Raw genomic sequence first — 19934 nt, 5'->3', positions numbered from 1 at the left:
AATTTGGACAGCAATCAAAATTCATCCATCTGAATGATAAATGTTTACGTTTAATGACACCACATAAATTATATCAGCTTACACAATCTGAGACTAATTAATATTACATAATTTGATTTTAATTTGATTAATTTTATTACAATCAGAAATTCATACTATGAGTTTATGACATTTTAAACGTCTCATTCAAGAATTTGTCAAAAATCCAGTGTGAAAATATGCACGAAAATATTCTGAGTGTGAAATAACATAACGAAACTTTTGTGGAAGATGTTCTTCGGTCAGGAAGAGATAATCACGTCCATATCCTGCCATTACTTGATACTTAAAACACAGAAAACATAAAACGAACACCGATGATTCATGCACACTATCTAGTTCTAGTACAACGGCTTTCAGAATAGCGTAATTTAGACGTGACAGACACTGAACTTGAATTTTCGCGTAATAATTAGATCGTTTGAAGTAAATCAAGGTTGGAAAATAATTGTGGTCATGCATATCAAATAGATACAAATAAAAGCTGAGTACCACACAGGCCTAATTTATTTCGTGCGGGCTTAACTCGATATGTAGGCAATTAAAATTCAGTAAAGTGATCCAGGATGTAACTTAAAAATTTTTCAATGTCTTCAAGATCCGGAGCACTGTACTATGTGGGCGCTAAAAGGATATACTCGAATGGTCACTGGAAAAAACATGTAATAAGTAGAGTTTTAATTAACATTTATTTATTCATACCGATTTTCAAAAATAAGCGTACGTGTTATGGAAACTATACTACTATAGTGTTTCTCATAATCGATTTTAAATGAGAGTTAAAAAAATAATAATTTGGAAAAACCTGTTTCAAACGTTAGTAGAACTGTTCTATTAGCGATTCATCGGAAAAAAAAATGTTACGAAATTTATTCGTTTTATTGTGTGCTTTGAAAAACGCCAATTTTTGACGTAATTTTCTACAATAAGACTGAAATTATTATATCTTTGTTAAAAAATTACCTTTTTCATCACTTAAGGTTGTCCTATTCATATTTACCTGGATAACGTTTGGAAAGATGCGAAACATATTTCAAAATCTGTTGACCTAATATTATAAAGTAATATTTCAAATTCGCATGATATTTCTGGCGAAAAATAATGACTGAAGGTTGTTTTAAAGAGACTATGATGTCATTATTTTTTTCTAACGAAACCGCTGTCTGATTGAATTTGAGGGCTTGTAAATCAACGGTTACAGAAACACTCGTTTTTGATCATAAATTAGTTCAAATAACATTTGACTGTCAGAATAGAAATTAATTTTTGTTGGTTCTTTTGCATTCGCAGTGACCGTTTCCAGTAATATAATTTTCTTCTTTCTTCCTATCCTTCGTCGGATAAAATAGATTTTTTTTAATATATTAATTATTGTCGATCCAGTCTTTCCATATTATTTTTATTTCCCGAGCGTCAGCTATAATAAGCTAAGGAAGTATTGTAATCGAAACCATCGGACGACTGGATATTTTTATGTTTTCTCAATGTATCATGATCCCTAGAATAAGAAAACATAGCTGGGTCTCTCATTTCCGTCTGGAATTTCCAGACAATTTTAAGAAAATTAGAATAACTTGGCAACATCGCAGCATTAATTCATAACTAAAATAGGCTAATCAGAATATGTAAAAATATATAGGATGTTCTATTAAAAAAAACTAAGTTCTACGTTGTTGCTCAAAAACAGAACATTGCTGCAAATTTTAGTTTCTGCTACTCAAGGAACTATACAACTTCGAACTCACCCTGTATTACGTGAATGTGATTGAGGAGAGGCATATTGTTCTATAGTTCTCACAGTTTCCATTAGCTACAGTCCCTCTATTCCCAGCCGTTTAATCATTTCTGGCTTAATCTGGTCATCCCCTTATGTTTTCTTGTTTTTACTTTGGCAATATCCACTTCCAGTTATTTCTTCTCTTTGTTCCATATTGTAATTATTTTCGAAGTTTTCCGATTCCTCTACTACCTTTTCCGTTTCCTTTTAGCGCAGTAATTTTCCCATTTTTCTAACATGACGTTTATTTTTGATTTGTGTATTTCTTCCATTTCTTGTCCGAATTTCACCAAGGGCTTTTATTTTTAGAGTGGTCTTTTTCCTGTATTGGTTGTACTTTTGTTTGGCCGCACTAGATTTTTCCTTAATTTCTTGATTCACTTCTTCATGTCACCATCGCGTCATATTTTATATGTGTAGTGTATTTTTTAATGCGCATATATTTCTTTTGTTTTATATTTCTTATTATCTCTTTGAAAGTTCTTCATTTCTCGTCTAAAATCCATTCAGTTTTTCTCTTTCCTTGTTCCTCTACCTTCAATTTATGTATTGCTGTTCTATTATATTGTTTTCTGCTTCTTCATCTATTTGCACGTTTGTTCATTACTGCTTTTACTAATCGCTTCTTTTATTGTTCTTACTTCTTCTATTCTGCTTTGTAGGTTTTGTGTGTATGTGATGTAGTCTATCATAGTTTTGGCAACTCGTTCTATCATTTTCTTGTCCTCATAACATGACATAATTAACTAAACTAAAAAACAGCAATGTACAAACGGCAAAATTATTATTGTACGAAATTTACGAATAGCATGCCGTCAGTGTTAAAACAGATTTTCGAACTAATTTTATTGACAAGATATTATCGACATGAAGGAATTCCAGTAGGAGATTTCAGTGTACAAAGTTTCAAACATACGATTTAAAAATTTTGCTTAGATCACTCTTTTTGTTCCATCACTGATTACGTTGAAAAGAATGCAGATCTTTTACATATCATTGATTGATTTTTATTTGATATATCTATAACTGTCATATCTGTCTATTGTTGATGCAACAAATAAATCATTTATGTTACGTAAAATAAGATATATCTGTCGGTTATCTAAATGTAAAAACTGACATGACATATGATTTCATATTCTATAAATATAAATTTCATGGTGTCACTAACCACAAAATTTTTAAGATAACAAAAAAAGTTTTCAGTATACTATTTGTATAAGTAAATTATGACCTGGCTTATTGTTTATTATTGTTATTATCATATCATATTTTGTTTTGTTGAATTTCTATACTATATGTGCTTTATTTTTCTAGAACTCCTTGTGTATCTGAAATGTGTGAGCTAAAATTGTTAAAGTTTTTTTTTTATTTATAGTAAGTCTTTCCTGGATAACTGTTACGAAATAAAATTATTGTTAACGGTTCTTAAAAAAAAAAACACATAATTGAAAAAGTACAGTTGCGGCGGAAGAAAACTGGACAACTTTGACATACACTCAATTTTAACTGTGCATTTCATGTCCTAATAGCAGTTTGAACGTACGCTTGTGATTTGAAAAAAAAGTCAAAATTATTGTCAAACAAAACAGAAAAATTCTTTTTTAAAATACCTTGATGTTCATGTAATGTAATGGTTAGCGATATATATATTTTTACATAAATCTAACCATATGAAATATTGTGTGAAGAAGTTACTACTAATGTGCAAAGCTGTAACTGAGGAAGTCATCGTACAATATTCAACTGCAGAAAAGTGTTTTGTTGCTAAAAATTTTGTCCCTGAATGAGTGCTATCTATATTTGTAAATTTTATGCATTCAGACTATTTTGTGTTGCTATCTAAGTAACTGTTAATACTTTTACTTGTATATGTATCGTGAGGCGGTTACTTGTTTATTAAAGTAAAAAACTTTAAAATGTTTAAAGAATTTATTAGCAGGCACTGCTACACTTGTTTCGGTAGACAGTACCGTCTTCAGGCCGAAGAGAAACTGGTTTTAATATAGCTAATTTGAATTTATATACATACCTGATTTTAACAATAATAGTGTTTATAAATTTAAATTCAACAAGGGATATTTGTTTATCTCGATTTCGTCGTTCATTAATTTATTGACTTTATTGTACCTATTTATTTCCAAACATTCTAGCGCCTTTATTTTCGATGTGTAAAATTGTGATCATCGATCGTCATTGAAATTATGGGCTTCTAGAATTAAGTGGTTCGCGTACGTGGAATTTGATTTTTTTTTTTTTGACATAATGATGACTTGTGTTCTTTGATTCTTTCTTAAACTTTTCTCCCTGTTTGTCTTTACATCCTGGGAGTGACAAACTGACGGCATATCAATCAATTTTACACAGTCTCCTTATATGAAATTAATTTTGATGTTGAATTTAATAGAATTAAAATAATAGCCAATAGTAATGGATATTCGGATAAAACCATAGATAACATGTTTAAAAAGAAAATTTAAAAAATTACATCAGCATTAATATACCCATTAATCCAAGAAACCAATCAGTATAATAGTATTACTCATTTTGCAAAACTTTCTGTACTAATAATTCTGTACATAAATTAGTTCACAATAGTAAAGACAAGTCACTCAAGAAGTCGAATTCTGGAATCTACATCTTAAGTTGTAGTGATTGCCTTCTGATATATATCGGACAAACAAGCAGAAAATTTGAAGAATGATCAATTGATCATATGTCAACAAAAAAATCAATTTCCAACGCAATGATACATTACAATTATAGACTCAACACGGAGTCATGAACTACATGTGTAGGACTATGTTATTATTTATTTTATACAATTTAAAACCAATTTATTGTGTACAATTTTGAAATGACGTCATCACATTATTGGTGGGGATGACTAGAAAAATTTTGGGTAGCGTTTTACTATCTACATGATATTCCTAGTATAAATACAAAATTTGACAACAAGTGGTCCAGTACTTTCGGAGATTATCTATCCGACCGGCAGACAGACGGACAAACAGACGGAAACTGGAGACCTATTTCTTCGTCCTCTAGGGATCATGATAGGTCGAGAAAATATAAAAGTAGAGAGTCACATATATCTACTATCACAGCATAAACAGCATTGCATCTTTTTCAGTAAATTTTTAGAGATGATGTTATTAACTTTCGAAAGGAGAAGAGTAGACACATTTTGGTCACTCTGTTGAAATTTTTAATTCAGTACCAAGTATCCTACCAAAGTTTCAAAATTTTCGTGTCTTACACAGGAAAACTTCAGTTTAAAAATTGTATTTTTTTATAGTAATCTGTAAGCAGTAGGTCAAACTTGGATGCATATTAAACTATAGATAAAAGATCACATCACGGTATAAATTCCATGGGAGGAAATTTACTTGGAAAACTTTTGTAATGACGTCACCAAATTTTTGATAGGATGAACAGAAAAAAAGTCTTTAAAACTAGTTTTTTTTTTGTAATTTTCAAATCACAAGCAATATCGCATCTCATGCGTGATAAGATGACGTTATCAAATGATAAATATAAATGTTAATTAATGTTGTCTCCTATAGATCAATATTTTAGCTTAGCAACATTTCGAAGTCTTTTATATAATCTCTGAGAAAAAATCTATAATTTAATGGTAAATATTTTGTTTTCTTAGATCTTGTATAGGTGAGATTAAAAATAAGTATAACAATAATAAAACAAAATTTTGAGACGAAATAATCATTTTTTGGGTGTTCAGATAATATTTGTCTAATAAAATCACTACTAGGAAAATATTATACAATAGCAATAAGAAACATGAATAGAAGGAAAAAAAACATACAACTAACAAATGATCCTCCTTATTTTTATTTCTCGAGTCACCAGAAATATTACAATCAAGTTTAATTAGTTATTAATATTATATTAATGTTCATCTTCTTCTTAATCCTATAGGTACCTGTGACGTTGACGGGTGACTATATCCACACTATATCCATTTTCGTCTTGGTCTTCCCTGCTTGTTCTTCGCTAACCACTTTATCTATCTTTACTTTTAAATTTAAATTAACTATCTAAGAAAGTATACGTCATTTGAAAAAAACTAAATATAAATAAATAGTCATTTTCTCTTCTTTTCCGCTTGAGTGCCCAGTTACGCCATGCCTGTTTTTGATCGATAACATGATTTAACAATCTTAATCTAACAAGTACGTATCACGTCATAATTTCCTTTAAAAAACATATCCGATACTTTATTACAAACGTCAAGTGCTTTTTATTTTTGTTATTTTGTACTGCAACTCCACAAGATAACGGAGAATGTACGTAAATTGCTTTACAAGATTTAATTTGTCAAGTTGGTAACAGTTAAGTAAAATGAAATTAATGACAATAAAATTACAAATTAAAAAATATACGTTATAATAATGAAGGAAATATCACGAAATACACAACTTAATAAAGTTGAACTAATAAACACAAAGGAGAAAAATAATATAAAACAAAAAACTACACAAATAAAATTCTCATACACTGTAAAATATTGAATTTTTTAAAAATGTTATAAATAGAAATTATGTGATTCACTAAATCACTAAAAGATTTCTGCGAATCAGACAAATCATTGAATATTTAGTTTTCAACGAGGATAGTTTTTTACCCATTTTGAAGATTCATTTACCTTAATTATGCGTCTGAACGCATGCAGTACCGTATGTAGGTCACAGTCGATCTCTATCATTATATATTTACATTAAAATCTAATAAAAAATATTTAATAACAATAATGTAATGTCTTAAAGCTGCTGACCTCAATAAATTGTTGCTATATTGAAAACTAAATCTTTTGTCTGCTAATCAATTTCAGATATATTGTAGAGTAAAAGGTGATTCTTACAACACCAGATATTAGTTAAATTACAAGTATTCTGGTTTAAATTGGGGTTATAATAGTAATAATATGTATTTCATCCGGTGTAAATGGTGTAAGATGCAATAATCCACAGTACTTAATTACAAAACTGAATGTGTTGCAGTGTAAAAGTAAGCAACTCTTTGAGTACATAATTATGTTAGTTATCAATACAAATAAATTTATAAGCTTAATTATGTTCTGGTTGTGACGATTGTTACACGATTCATAACGTCGTGACCTACCTGCTAACCCGCAACAAGATTTCAACAGTGGATTACATGTGTAATATTTTAAAATTGTTCTGCAAATACTTTAATTTAAAAAATATTAATTTACAATTAAAAAAAAAGGTGTAAGGTTATTTAACCATCCAGTTTGTTCGAAAATTTATAAAATTTGATTTCACGATATTTTAATTGTTGGTAGAGACGATTAGACAAATTTTGGTTGGGGTTTTACCATTGATACGATATTTTTAACACACATATAAAATTTGACACAGACGACAGACAGATGAAAACAGAGGACCTATTTTTCGTAGTCCCTCAGCTTAAGCTCGAGAAGTGAAAATAGGTTTTTATTTTATCTACTAATTCATATTTTGTCTTAAGTATAAGACTAATGTCGTCTTCAATTTTTTGTCACAACAACAAATTCTCTTCACAATGTAGAGTCTGCACTTAACCTGAGCCTTCTGTATTTGTTATTACGAAAAATCGATACAGTAGATAGTATTTGAACAGTACTTGGTGATCCTCAACACATATTTTGTTTGTATTTATTATAGTATAGTGCATTGTCAAGTGTTAAATCAACACCGTTAACAACCATCCATTAAATGGTGCTGGGTAATCAGTTGACAAAATGTACACTATACTAAAAGCTCTGCTACAGATTAGTGGCTTGAAACAGTTAAAATATGGGTAATCATTCAACTGCTGAAAACAAAACTAAAGACCCAGCAGTGAGTATTTTTTATGTACCAACTTATATACCGTTTAATTTTATAACGTATTATACTGCCTGATTTTCAATTTTATTTAAATTTGCTACTTTTTTTTGTCAAAATCTGCGTCAATTTACTTTTGTCAAAGTTTCTAGAAATTGCTATTGAATTTTTCGAATTTTCGAAAAAATTAATCTGAATTTTTCTTAAATTTTCTTCATTTTGAAATCGGATTTCTTTATGACCTATCACACCACATTTATTATCGTTTCAAAATCGAAAATTGGTTTTTTATGAAAAAAAAAACCTCACATGTTATTTGCTTTGTCTTGCGACTCCTGAAAATTTAATTCAATAACAAAATTTAACACTAAAGGGTAGCAAGAGTGTAAAATTAAATCAAATATGATTATAATTCATCAGTTTGGAAACACTAAGTAAACATTTTTTATCTACAACAATGGAGTCAATTTGAATTATTCCACTGAACTCAGTTGGGAAATCACAGAAAATATAAAAAAATATTCGTCACTGAACTAAGAAATTTTATACTTGAACCATATCTCGCACAATGCACAAATAACACTCAACCTGTAAATTGTGCTTTAAGTTATCTCTCAGTTAAAAAAAATCTCGAAGACAAGTAGTGTAGACAAATTTGAAAAAATAGTTTCAACTTTGCTTATATTGAACCTATAATTTCTTAAGAAAAATGTAAGATTTTTACATATGTAAAAACGAAACATCAAAATACAATTAAGTCCCTATTTTCTTTATTATATACCTATTTACACACGCTGCTGTCAATACTAACTCGCTAATATTATTTCAGACGGATTATTCGCAAGATTTTTCGAACTACACTTTTATTAACGAAATATGGGTTGTAAAACCTGCATCACAAATAATCGTCGAATCCACAGTTTTCCTCCCTATCTTAATTTTTGGCATTTTCGGAAACATTTTATCAATATATGTTCTTATCAGGAACAGGCACATCTGCACCCCAACAAATGTACTTATCGGAAATATGGCTGCAGCTGATTTACTGTCATTACTAATCCACCCCTGGATTTTTCTTGTATATGACTTTTTCCAAAATTACCAGTTTGGTAGTTTTATCTGCAAAACTGAAGCAACAATCGAATGTGCTATATTACTGACAAGTGTAACAAGTGTTTCTGCAATTAGTTATGACAGACTAACAGCTATTCTGCTACCACGAGAATCAAAATTGACCAAAAGAGGTGCCAAGTTCATCATAGCAATTGCATGGGTGGTCGGGTTGTTAATCTCTAGTCCATTGTTCTTTTATAGAAATTACAAGGTAAAATGGTTCAATAATTTCAGAAATTTTGCTGTATGTGTGAGTTTAGGAACGCCAGTGGAAAGATTTTTTGGAAAAATTTTGTACTGAAAATACTTTCATGACAACTATTTACTGGCACGTTATCATAACAGTTCTAGTCTGGCTACCATTAACCATTCAGCTAATTTGCTACGGATCTATATTCATAAAGGTAATCTTCGTATTGTAATTAACAATAAATCCAAAATTTACACATTTTTTGCAAAGCTTCGCAAATACGAGAAAGTGGTTTCACGAAAACTGGACCAGCGTCAAGTCGATTACAAGAAAAAAGCAGTTCGCATGATGTTCTCCATGATTTTGACATTTTTAATATGTCGATTACCTTTTACTGCACTGATTTTCTATAGAGATGAAATCCAAAGTAGCCTTTCTCAAGGTGCACTAGTACAAAATACGGTAAGTTAACAAAAATACATAAAAATAAATCAAAATTTTGTTTTTTAGGCTAGTGGAGCGTATCATAACTTCTGGTTATTATCAAAGTTTTTCATCTTTGTAAACGCTGCTCTGAATCCTTTGATTTATAGTGTGACGAATGAAAAATTTCAAAGAGGATTTAAAACGACAAAATTATCGAAGTGGTTATTCCCTCCTGAAAAAATTAAACCAAAAATTGTGACACCAAAACCAACTCTCAAAACTCCGGAAACGTCGACGCTGTTTAAGCGGAGTTTGTTTTTTATTTTTAAAAAAAGACAAAAGTTAAGTACTGCCTTGACTGATGTTGGCAGTGAAATTTCGATTGGAAAATATGATGTGCAAGTGAATTAAAGAAAATTGTGTATCTGAAATGTATAATTTGTCTTTTGTGGCTAAAAATTAGTCATTTCCTTAATAAAACTACGTTGTGTAATGCAAACTGATAAAGTAGTAAATAAAATTACTTATAAAATTCTTTCAAAATAAAAACGGAAAACCAAAAGTACATATTTACATGCAACTCACATTTCACAAATTTAAGTTAGTCAAATCTGAATTTCTATTAATAAATTTATGCAGTGTGAAGGAAATAAAAACAAATTTATTGAAGTTGTATTGTTAATAATTTGTTGTATACTTTGCTGTAATTATTGTTTAATGTATCCGTTTACTGTATTTTTCTAAAAATAAACATTTATGTGTCTACATTACGTTATATAAGGATTGTTTACAGAACTTCGACGTTTGTCAATTTATTTTGATTTCAAGGATACTCTGCCACACATTAAGATTTCCTTTTGCAATTCAAATCAGCAAGAATACTAATAATAGAAAATAGTCTGCTACTGTTTTCATCAATTTATCAGGCTTATCATAACTGTAAACCATCTGAAAGATTTCAAAGCATTCGGTTTTGCAGATTCCAAATTAAATGTGAAAATGTTGTTTCCTAATTTTGATTTTTTTTCCAAAAATCTGGACGTTTCGGGTAAAATCTCAATTCGGAGTCATAAACTACATGTGTAAGAATATGTAATTTGATACAATTTAAAACCCATTTATTATCTACAATTTTGAAGTGTCGTCATCACATTAGTGGTGGGGATGATTAGACAAATTTTGGTTAGCGTTTTACCATCTACATGATGTACCTAATATAAATACAAAATTTGACAACAATCGGCCCAGGACTTTCGGAGATTATCGGTCTAATAAAAATCCGGGACGGCAGACAGACAGACAGATGGAAACGGGACACCTATTTCTTCGCCCTCTAGGGGTCAGGAAATATCGAGAAAATCCAAAAGTAGAGAGTCGGCCAACGGACTTGATTACAATACTTCCTTTGCTTACGCTCGGGAAGTAAAAAATATTTTCCAATGTGATTACAGAAGCATATTGTGAATATCTGATTAAAGGAAATTATGCTTCAAAAAATTAAATTAAAATCGTTTTAATTTTTCGGTTCTTTCATGACCTCAACAGTACGAAGAAAGCATTCTCCTGTTTCCATCTGTGTGTCTGTAATCTCCGAAGCTGCTGGACCGATTGTTGTCAGATTTTGTATGTATATTAGAAATATCATGTAGATGGTTAAATACTAACACAAATTTGGCCAATCATTCCCACCAACAATTTGATGACGTCATTTTAATGAATGGTATTTTAAAATTATTTAAATGTTACAAAAAAATATACTCATATACTTGTAGTGTACGAATCCGCTTTCAGTTTTTTCGTTAAACATTCAAATTTTCATTGCATTGGTTTAACACTGTGGCTACTTTTCATTTGTGCTGTGACTAGAATCAATGTTGATGACGTCATCACAATTTTTTTAATGGTCAAATTAAGTACGAGTCACCCCATTTCCTCGAAAATGTGAAGAACACGCACTTCTTTATATAATAATGACACAATAAAAATTCAGAATATTTTGTTCGATTGTGGTTTAATTAATATATATTATAATTTTAGTCCCATTTTGAGAAGACAAAGTCATTCATATCAAACTAATTTCTACGTAATATTCTTTCGATGTATAAACATAAATAAACACTTGAGCTTCAGATGGTTATTACCTAGTGCTGAAGGACAAGGGGTGTTATTTATGCCTCTGTCTTTTTATTTTGCAGCGGTTATCAGAAAACGAAAATTGTAAAATCAAATTTTATAACTTTTTTTTAAAGAGCTGGGTTTGTCGAATATTAATTATAGCCTTCAACCAATTTGTTATTGACCACATTAAGAACCTCATTTTCTAGCAAATGTGAGAATACCCAGGTTTTTATTTAATTATGATCGTATAAGAATCATAATAATCATGTCCAAAACATTTTGCTCCATTGTAGGAGACAACTCATTCAAATTAAACAAATTTCTACGTGACATTCTTTCGATGTATGAGCATAAACAATCTAAGTTAAACATGTACACTCTTTTCCGTGGGTTATTTGCTTTGAATACATTTCATATTGTTTGTATATCTCATCCGGCTGGCACCTCCTTGGTATTTGCACCCCCGCGGCGCAGGGGGTTCGAGATGTCATTTACACCACTGGTTTTTACTATATAAAGGTTATCAGAAAACACAAATTTTCTATAATTTGTCAAAGAAGCAGAATTTTTTGGATTGTATTTCAAGAGCGAGAAAAGTTCTGTCGAAGTAATCATACAAAAAATTAAACCCTATAGTAGTCTTTCTAATGTTACAAACCTAATATCATATAAATCTCTACAAAAAAAACATGTCCAAATTGACGAAAATATTTCGAAATTTCGAACCTGTAAACAAATAAAACTACACACAGGCGCCGGTGCACACACACATATATAAACAATTAGCAAATGGATTAACGATTACAAAATATATTAAATTTGAGGTCTCACCTAAACAGATTAACTACATCATTCTACGATTGTATTCCTAAAAACAACACTTCTATATATTGCGTATATTTAAGATAACTTTGAAGATGTAAACAAAAGTAATCTTCTTCATCCAAAGTATAAACGATTTATCAATTTTTACAGATTTTTTTTATCAGATACGGTTTTCCAATATATTTGGCAGCTCTTTGTCCAGCTTCAGTATTGATTTTATTCTCTCTTGTAAAATTTCACTATGTTTCGAATAGTTCTCGTGACTTTAGTCGCTGCTTGTCTTGCATTACCCCAAGCAGACAAAGATTTGTATGCAGCCGAAGCGTGCACGGACGCGAAGTGTTCGTCACCGGATTGTAGATGTTCTTCCACCAACATTCCCAATGGACTCGACGCAACTCAAATTCCACAAGTAAGATTTTTTTAGTTTTCTGTATTATTACACAACGCAACTAGAAACAATTTAACAAGACTCGAACAAGACTTCTTCCAAACTATAAAACAACAACACAGAGGAAAATTTTTTGTTTTATTAAAAAGCAATTTACTTTCAGTTTGTCCATTTGACATTTGACGACGCCGTTCAAGAGCTTAACTACCAGGTTTATGATGCACTCTTTGCCAACCGAACTAACCCTGATGGATGTCCTATAACCGTAACTTTCTTCTTGTCTCATGATTATACAGATTACAGCAGAGTAAGTTTTATAAATAACTACAAACTACAAGTCCGACAGTACATCGCCTAAATTTTTCATAAAGGTTCACGATTTATACGTTAATTATCATGAAATTGCACTCCACTCTATCACGCATGAACCTTCGACTGATTATTGGCGAAACATTACGATGGACCAATTGAACCAAGAATTCGGGGACGAAAAAACGATAGTCACTACATTTGGCAATATTCCAGCAGAAGCAATAAAGGGCATGAGAATACCATTTCTACAATTATCTGGTTAGTAACAAAGGCAATCTCCAGTTCTATTAAAAACTAAGTAATTTAATCTGATTTAAAAATTAGGTGACAATACTTTCCAACTGGGCAAAGACATAGGCTTGGAATGGGACTGTTCTTGGCCAACTCAAACTTTCAGAAACCCTGGACTCTGGCCATATACTCTTGACTATAAATCAAGTCAAGACTGCATAGTAGGTCCCTGTCCAGAAGATGCAATTCCTGGTTTTTGGGTTGCCCCAATGGTCGACTGGACTGATCAACAAAACATTGTTTGTAGTATGGTGGACGCTTGCGTTAATATGTTAGTTTTTAGCAATTTAGATAAAAAAAACAAATTAAAAAGGGTTTTTTAGTCCAGATGATGCCGACGGACTTCTGCAATGGTTTATTGACAACTTTAATGTTCAATACAACGGCAACAGAGCACCGTTTGGTTTCTACGTCCATCAAGCATATTTCAGCGCAAACCCTATTCATTTAGAAGCTTATACAAAGTTCGTAGATTATTTGCAAACACTAAATGACGTTTACTTGGTACGTTTTATACATATTAAACAAAATTATGTTTAATTTGATACAATGTAGGTGAGTCCAAGCCAAACTATTGAGTGGGTTAAGAATCCTACATCTCTTAAAGCGGGTGTTCGCGCAGAATGTCCTCAGATTGAAGATTTAGGCTGCACTAAGCAAACTTGTCAACTTGCAAAAGGTGAAGAAATGAGATACATGACACTTTGTGGAGAGTGTCCAGAGGTGTACCCTTGGTTGGGCAATCCACTGGGTGAAGCTGAAGTGTAAATTTATTTAAACATTTTTAGCAAAAAAAAACAAATTATAACAATCTAGAGAAATAAATATAATGTATAAAATATGTAAAACGCATTTTTTTAATATATTTTCTTCTTTAAAATCTTCATAATAAATTGGAAGAGTGAAGCGACTTTGAAGAAAACACCTAAGTGTAAAAATAAGTCCTTGAATCAGATGCACATTTGTTTTCTTGTGGAAATTTTTCCTACATTGCCTCGTTTAGTATACTGTTAGAATTTCACAGCGTACAAAATTCTACAGTCTATAGACGAGAATATAAAAAAATCAAAATCATTACTTAAGAGTTACATATGGAAACTTTGTGTTATAAGTAAAGTAAATAAACAAATTAATGTTATTTATTTAAAAAATCATATTTTATTTTTAAAAAGAAAATATGCGAAAAAACCCTAATGGAACAAACATCAAATATTCTGGCATATATAAAATTTAGGAAAGTTTTTCTGAACATTTTCCACATAGTCGTGGAACAAGAGTAAAAGGGAAACCATATTAAACTGCGATATTCCAATCTGGATCTAAAGTAAGAATAAAAAATTGGTCTAAAGAGTTTAGACAGTACTTCCCTCGCTGTCGGAAACTTGACAACTGCATGCCTATTGTGTTTTTTTTCTCATTACATTTTTCTAGTGGGAATTTAAAAAAAATTGCGATGACGTCATCAACATTTTGCAAGGACACGTATATCAGTTGGGATAGATGTAGTGTAATACTAAGAATAAAATTATTGTATTCCCAAATTTTCGGGAAAATGAATTGGGTCGTTTTGAATATTGATTTGTTATAATCAATAAAATAACGAAACAATTTACTCACGTATACGGCGCCGGCGTGTAATATGAGAGGGAACTGAAAATCGTGTATGTATAAGCATTCTTAATTTAAGATGACAAGCGTAACAGCCACCACATTCGCGGAACCTAGTCAGCGCACAAAACAAATGCACGTCTGTAATGTTAAAGTCGATGTAAATAAGCGTGTTACCCTTATGTTTCAACCGAGTTTTTACTTTAAAAAATTTTGTGTCTACCAAATTGGGTTGGTCCAATGTAATACTAATAATAAGTGTTGCCTTTAATTTGATCAATAAAATAAATTGACTTCATTAATTTTTTTGAGCCACCTCTTAAGAAAATCTAAAAAATATGAATGGAATGATAAATCATAAGTACAAACCCATAATCTTTTTTGCATTTTAGATTTAGATTTATTTAGCAAAATTTAAGGGTGACGTTACCAATTTTTTTAGGAGGGATGAACAAATACATTTTGAACAAAAGTTTACCAGGCTTATAATAACTTTAAAATATCTCCAAGATTTCAAAGCATTCGGTTTTGTAATTCCTGATTAAATTGATAAAACAAATTCACGCATTCATTAATTTTTTTGAGTCAGCCTGTATATGCAAATCCAAAAATATGAATGGAATGATAAATCACAAGTACAGACTCATCATATTTTGTATTTGTACATTTTAGATAGGATTTATTCAGCAAAATTTTGGGGTGACGTCATTAATTTTTTAGGGGGGATGAGCAAATACATTTTGATAAAAAATTTACCATGCTTATAATAACTTTAAAACATCTCCAAGATTTCAAAGCATTCGGTTCTGTAAATCCTGATTAAACCAATAAAATAAATTGACGCATTCATTAATTTTTTTCAGTCACCCTGTATATGCAAATCCAAAAAATATGATTGGAATGATAAATCACAAGTACAGACTCATCATATTTTGTACATTTTAGATAGGATTTATTCAGCAAAATTTTGGAGTGACGTCATCAATTTTTTAGGGAGGAAGAGCAAATACATTTTGATAAAAAATTTACCATGCTTATGATAACTTTAAAACATCTCCAAGATTTCAAAGCATTCGGTTCTATAATTCCTGATTAAATAAATAAAATCAATTGACGCATTCATTAATTTTTTTCAGTCACCCTATATATGCAAATCGAAAAAATATAAATGGAATGATAAATCACAAGTACAGACTCATCATATTTTTCACATTTTAGATAGGATTTATTCACCAAATTTTAGGGTGTCGTCATCAATTTTTTTAGGGGGGGGATGAGCAAATAAATTTTGATAAAAAATTTACCATGCTTATGATAACTTTAAAATATCTCCAAGATTTCACAGTATTCGGTTCTGTAATTCCTGATTAAATCAATAAAATAAATTGACGCATTCATTAATTTTTTTGGGTCACCTGTATATGCAAATCGAAAAAATTTGAATGGAATGATAAATGACAAGAAGAGACTCACCATATTTTGTACATTTTAGATAGGATTTATTCAGCAAAATTTTGGAGTGACGTCATCAATTTGTTAGGGGGGAAGAGCAAATACATTTTGATAAAAAATTTACCATGCCTATGGTAACTTTAAAACATCTCCAAGATTTCAAAGCATTCGATTCTGTAATTCCTGATTAAATCAATAAAATAAATTGACGCATTCATTAATTTTTTTCAGTCACCCTGTATATGCAAATCGAAAAAATTTGAATGGAATGATAAATCACAAGAAGAGACTCACCATATTTTGTACATTTTAGATAGGATTTATTCAGCAAAATTTTGTGTTGACGTCATAAATTTTTTAGGAGGGACGACCAAATACATTTTGATCAAAAATTTACCATGCTTATGATAATTTTAAAACATCTTCAAGATTTCAAAGCATTCGCAAAAAATATGAATGGAGTGATATATCACAAGTACAGACGCATCATATTTTGTACATTTTAGATAGGATTTATTCGGAAAACTTTTGAGCTGACGTCATCAAGTTTTTGGAGGGGATAACCAAATATATTTTGACTAAAGATTTATGATGCTCTTTAGAGCCTTAAAACATCTGCAACATTTCAAAACATTCGGGTTAGCAGATTCAAAATTAAATTGCAAAATGTTGTTTTATAATTTTGATTTTTTTTCCAAAAATCTGGACGTTTCGGGTAAAACTCAATTCGGGGTCGTAAACTGCATGTGTAGGACTATGTTATTTTATACAATTTAAGACCCATTTACTATGTACAATTTTGAATTGACGTCATCGCATTAGTGGTGGGGATGATTAGACAAATTTTGGTTAGCGTTTTGTCATCTACATGATATTCCTAATATAAGTACAAAATTTCACAACAATCGGTCCGGTACTTTCGGAGATTATCTGTCTAATAAAAATCCGGGACGGCAGACAGACGGACAGACGAACAGACGGACAGACAGACGGAAATGGGAGAATTTCTTCGTCTTCTAGGGGTCATGAAAGATCGAGAAAACGTAAAAGTAGAGAGTCGGCCGACGGACTCGATTACAATACTTCCTTTGCTTACGCTCGGGAAGTAAAAAGGGTTGTTAGAACTAATGGATTTTTAAAACTACTGATGTTCCTGATTATAAAACCCAAACATTTCGTTAACACATTTATGATCATGCTTACGTGACCATTAAAATTAAATTGTCCATGAAAAGTTACTACAAAATCTTTTATAAGTGAAAAGCGGCTAAATGTCACAGCTGTAAGCAAATAAGATGGGATCCTATTTTCTTTGAATATGACATTATTCGGCATTTAGAAAAATTTAGAGTTAATTTATTTAGTTCGCACCAAAACATATATTTTATTGGCATTTTTTTACAGGAAGACAATCCTTATGTGTACAGATTCTAGTGATTGTTTGTACATGTTAATAACATCATTGGCAAAAAGTAAAAGTAAAAGCGGACCCAGGTTGGATCCCTGAAACACCTGATCCCAATACGTAGAACTCACATATTGATATCTGCCGTTTAAGTAAGATTAAAAAAAAAACACTAAAGCACGGTTGAATCCTAACAGGACAAATTTATTTAAAATAATACTGTGATCAATTGTGTCGAACGCCTCTGAAAAATCCGTGACGATAACGTCCACTTGTTCTATGAACAACAAGTAAGGTTAAAAACAGTAGAACGTTGCTCCATGAGTCCGTATTGAAAATTGGAAATATGGTGACGACAAAAAGTTTTTATGTGGGAGTACAAAGTCATTTCGAAAAATTGGAGAGGACAGAAATTGGTCTATATACTTTGTAGCACAGGGCATATGTGTGCTATTTTCCATACCTCCGGGAATGTAGGAGTCGAAAGGGATCAACTAAACAATATCATCAGGGGTATAATAAGAGAGCCTCTAACAAAAAAAAAAAACTAGGTATCCGATCGAACTCGGCGGTTAATTTATTTTTCAACGTTTTGATGACGCTTTCAAAATCATATTCAAAAATATTTATAACATTTACGTTAAGAAGGGATGCTGCATGGATATGATCCGTCGTACTAGGATTAAAAGTAAAAATACTACTAAAGTACAAAAATCTGGGTTTTCCCTTTCAACTGTCATTTGTCTGACCTCTGTTTATCATCCTCTGTACGTTAGAAGTGTCTTCAACATGTATTCTCCAATATTACAGAATCTATTACTTTCAAAGTTTATAAAATTAGCCGTAACATTAATTCTAAGATAATCTAACTTTATCCATTTATCTCCTCAAAAACTGATGACGTTATTTCAAGTACTTATTATTCAGTAAATCTTGCTTGAAATCCCTTTTAGAAATCTAATGACATCTACTCTGGTGATACCAGTGATGGCAGGTGTAGTCCAAAATCCGAAGAGGCTCTTATCCAGCATGTAGCGGTTTCCACCCACTAGATGATCCAATTCTTTTAAAAATTGCACACTGTTTATGACAAAATGATAATGGAACCCCGTGAGTCACTACCGACACATTTCACCTACTCTAAAATTAGTGAATCAAAACACTTCTTTAAATACAATAACAACCTAATTAGTAAGACCCTGTATATACTTATGTCTACCAAAACTTTGACGACTCCTTCGCAAACAAAATACAACATAAACTTTTCATGAAAATATACTTTTATTTTTAGGGCTTGCTGAACAGAATATTTCTTAAAAGTGGCACATAAACTGATTTATGTCGACTCTCTTAGGAACTAGTCATCTGGTTTTCCTAATATTCAAGGTATACAGTTTTTGTGAATGATGTCATCTCAAAAATTATTATTAGACATTTCGAAAACCCGCTGATGTGTATGTTGTGCTTTAAATGTTTTGTGTGAATTAACTTATTAACTAAGTAATTCTCTACTATGCTAACGCATATCGAGTGTTTTTTCTTTCATTTACCAATTTTACAACGGCCTTATTAATAATGGGATCAGTATGCAGTGCAAGCCAATTGTTTCCAAGTTGTTATTTCAATTAAAATTATTCATTCTATAAAGGGAAACAAATGCAGTTTTTGTTGCATAAAGATACTAACAAAAAAACAATATCTTTTAAGACAAAATAAGAACTTCTTTTCTACAACTTTGAACGCCTATAAATTCCTATCGTAATCATATGGAATCAGAACTGAATTATCTGTTTGTTGTAGTTTAAGTAAAACAATATACCTAGTATTCCATAAAAAAAAGTTGACGTCATTTCCGGTTTTTCCGGAAGTGATAATCAAAATGTGAGGTTGCAATCACATAGATCTTTTAAAATGATACAGTTTTTATTAATTTTCGCTGATATCGATTTCCAGTGAACACCCGACATATAAACAATTACCAAACAGTTCAACGATTTAAAAAACACTACATTTGAAATCTTACCTAAACAGATTGACCGCATCATTTTACGATTATATTTTTCAAACAAACGCTTCTAAATATAGTGCATTTTTAAGATAACTTTTTTATCAGTTACTGTTTTCCAATATATATTTGA

At 30.8% G+C, this 19934-nt stretch overlaps 3 protein-coding genes across 3 annotated transcripts in view; 2 read left to right on the top strand and 1 right to left on the bottom strand.

Moving 5' to 3' along the window:
• Duox (Dual oxidase) overlaps positions 1-12352 on the bottom strand; it is a 49224-nt gene extending 36872 nt beyond the window's left edge. The window contains exon 1 of the mRNA XM_064054926.1: positions 12344-12352. The gene's annotated coding sequence lies outside the window, so the exon portion shown is untranslated. The remainder of the gene's footprint in view (positions 1-12343) is intronic.
• Positions 7609-9841, top strand: LOC135128094 (C-X-C chemokine receptor type 2). Its single transcript, XM_064054930.1, has 5 exons — positions 7609-7680; positions 8495-8989; positions 9039-9182; positions 9239-9430; positions 9479-9841. The coding sequence occupies exons 1-5, from the start codon at positions 7636-7638 to the stop codon at positions 9803-9805; spliced, it is 1203 nt and encodes a 400-aa protein (XP_063911000.1). The 5' UTR covers positions 7609-7635; the 3' UTR covers positions 9806-9841.
• Positions 12353-12533: 181 nt separating the features above from the next.
• Positions 12534-14179, top strand: LOC135128095 (chitin deacetylase 8-like). The gene is made up of 6 exons (XM_064054931.1): positions 12534-12749; positions 12892-13035; positions 13100-13298; positions 13365-13602; positions 13655-13835; positions 13887-14179. The coding sequence occupies exons 1-6, from the start codon at positions 12579-12581 to the stop codon at positions 14097-14099; spliced, it is 1146 nt and encodes a 381-aa protein (XP_063911001.1). The 5' UTR covers positions 12534-12578; the 3' UTR covers positions 14100-14179.
• The last annotated feature ends 5755 nt before the right edge of the window (positions 14180-19934 follow it).

This window comes from Zophobas morio, unplaced genomic scaffold, assembly GCF_036711695.1.
Source record: "Zophobas morio isolate AGI-343-1 ecotype UQ-CSIRO unplaced genomic scaffold, CSIRO_AGI_Zmor_V1 ptg000012l, whole genome shotgun sequence".
Classification (NCBI taxonomy): Eukaryota; Metazoa; Arthropoda; class Insecta; order Coleoptera; family Tenebrionidae; genus Zophobas; species Zophobas morio.
This window is presented reverse-complemented; position numbering and strand designations above follow the sequence as displayed.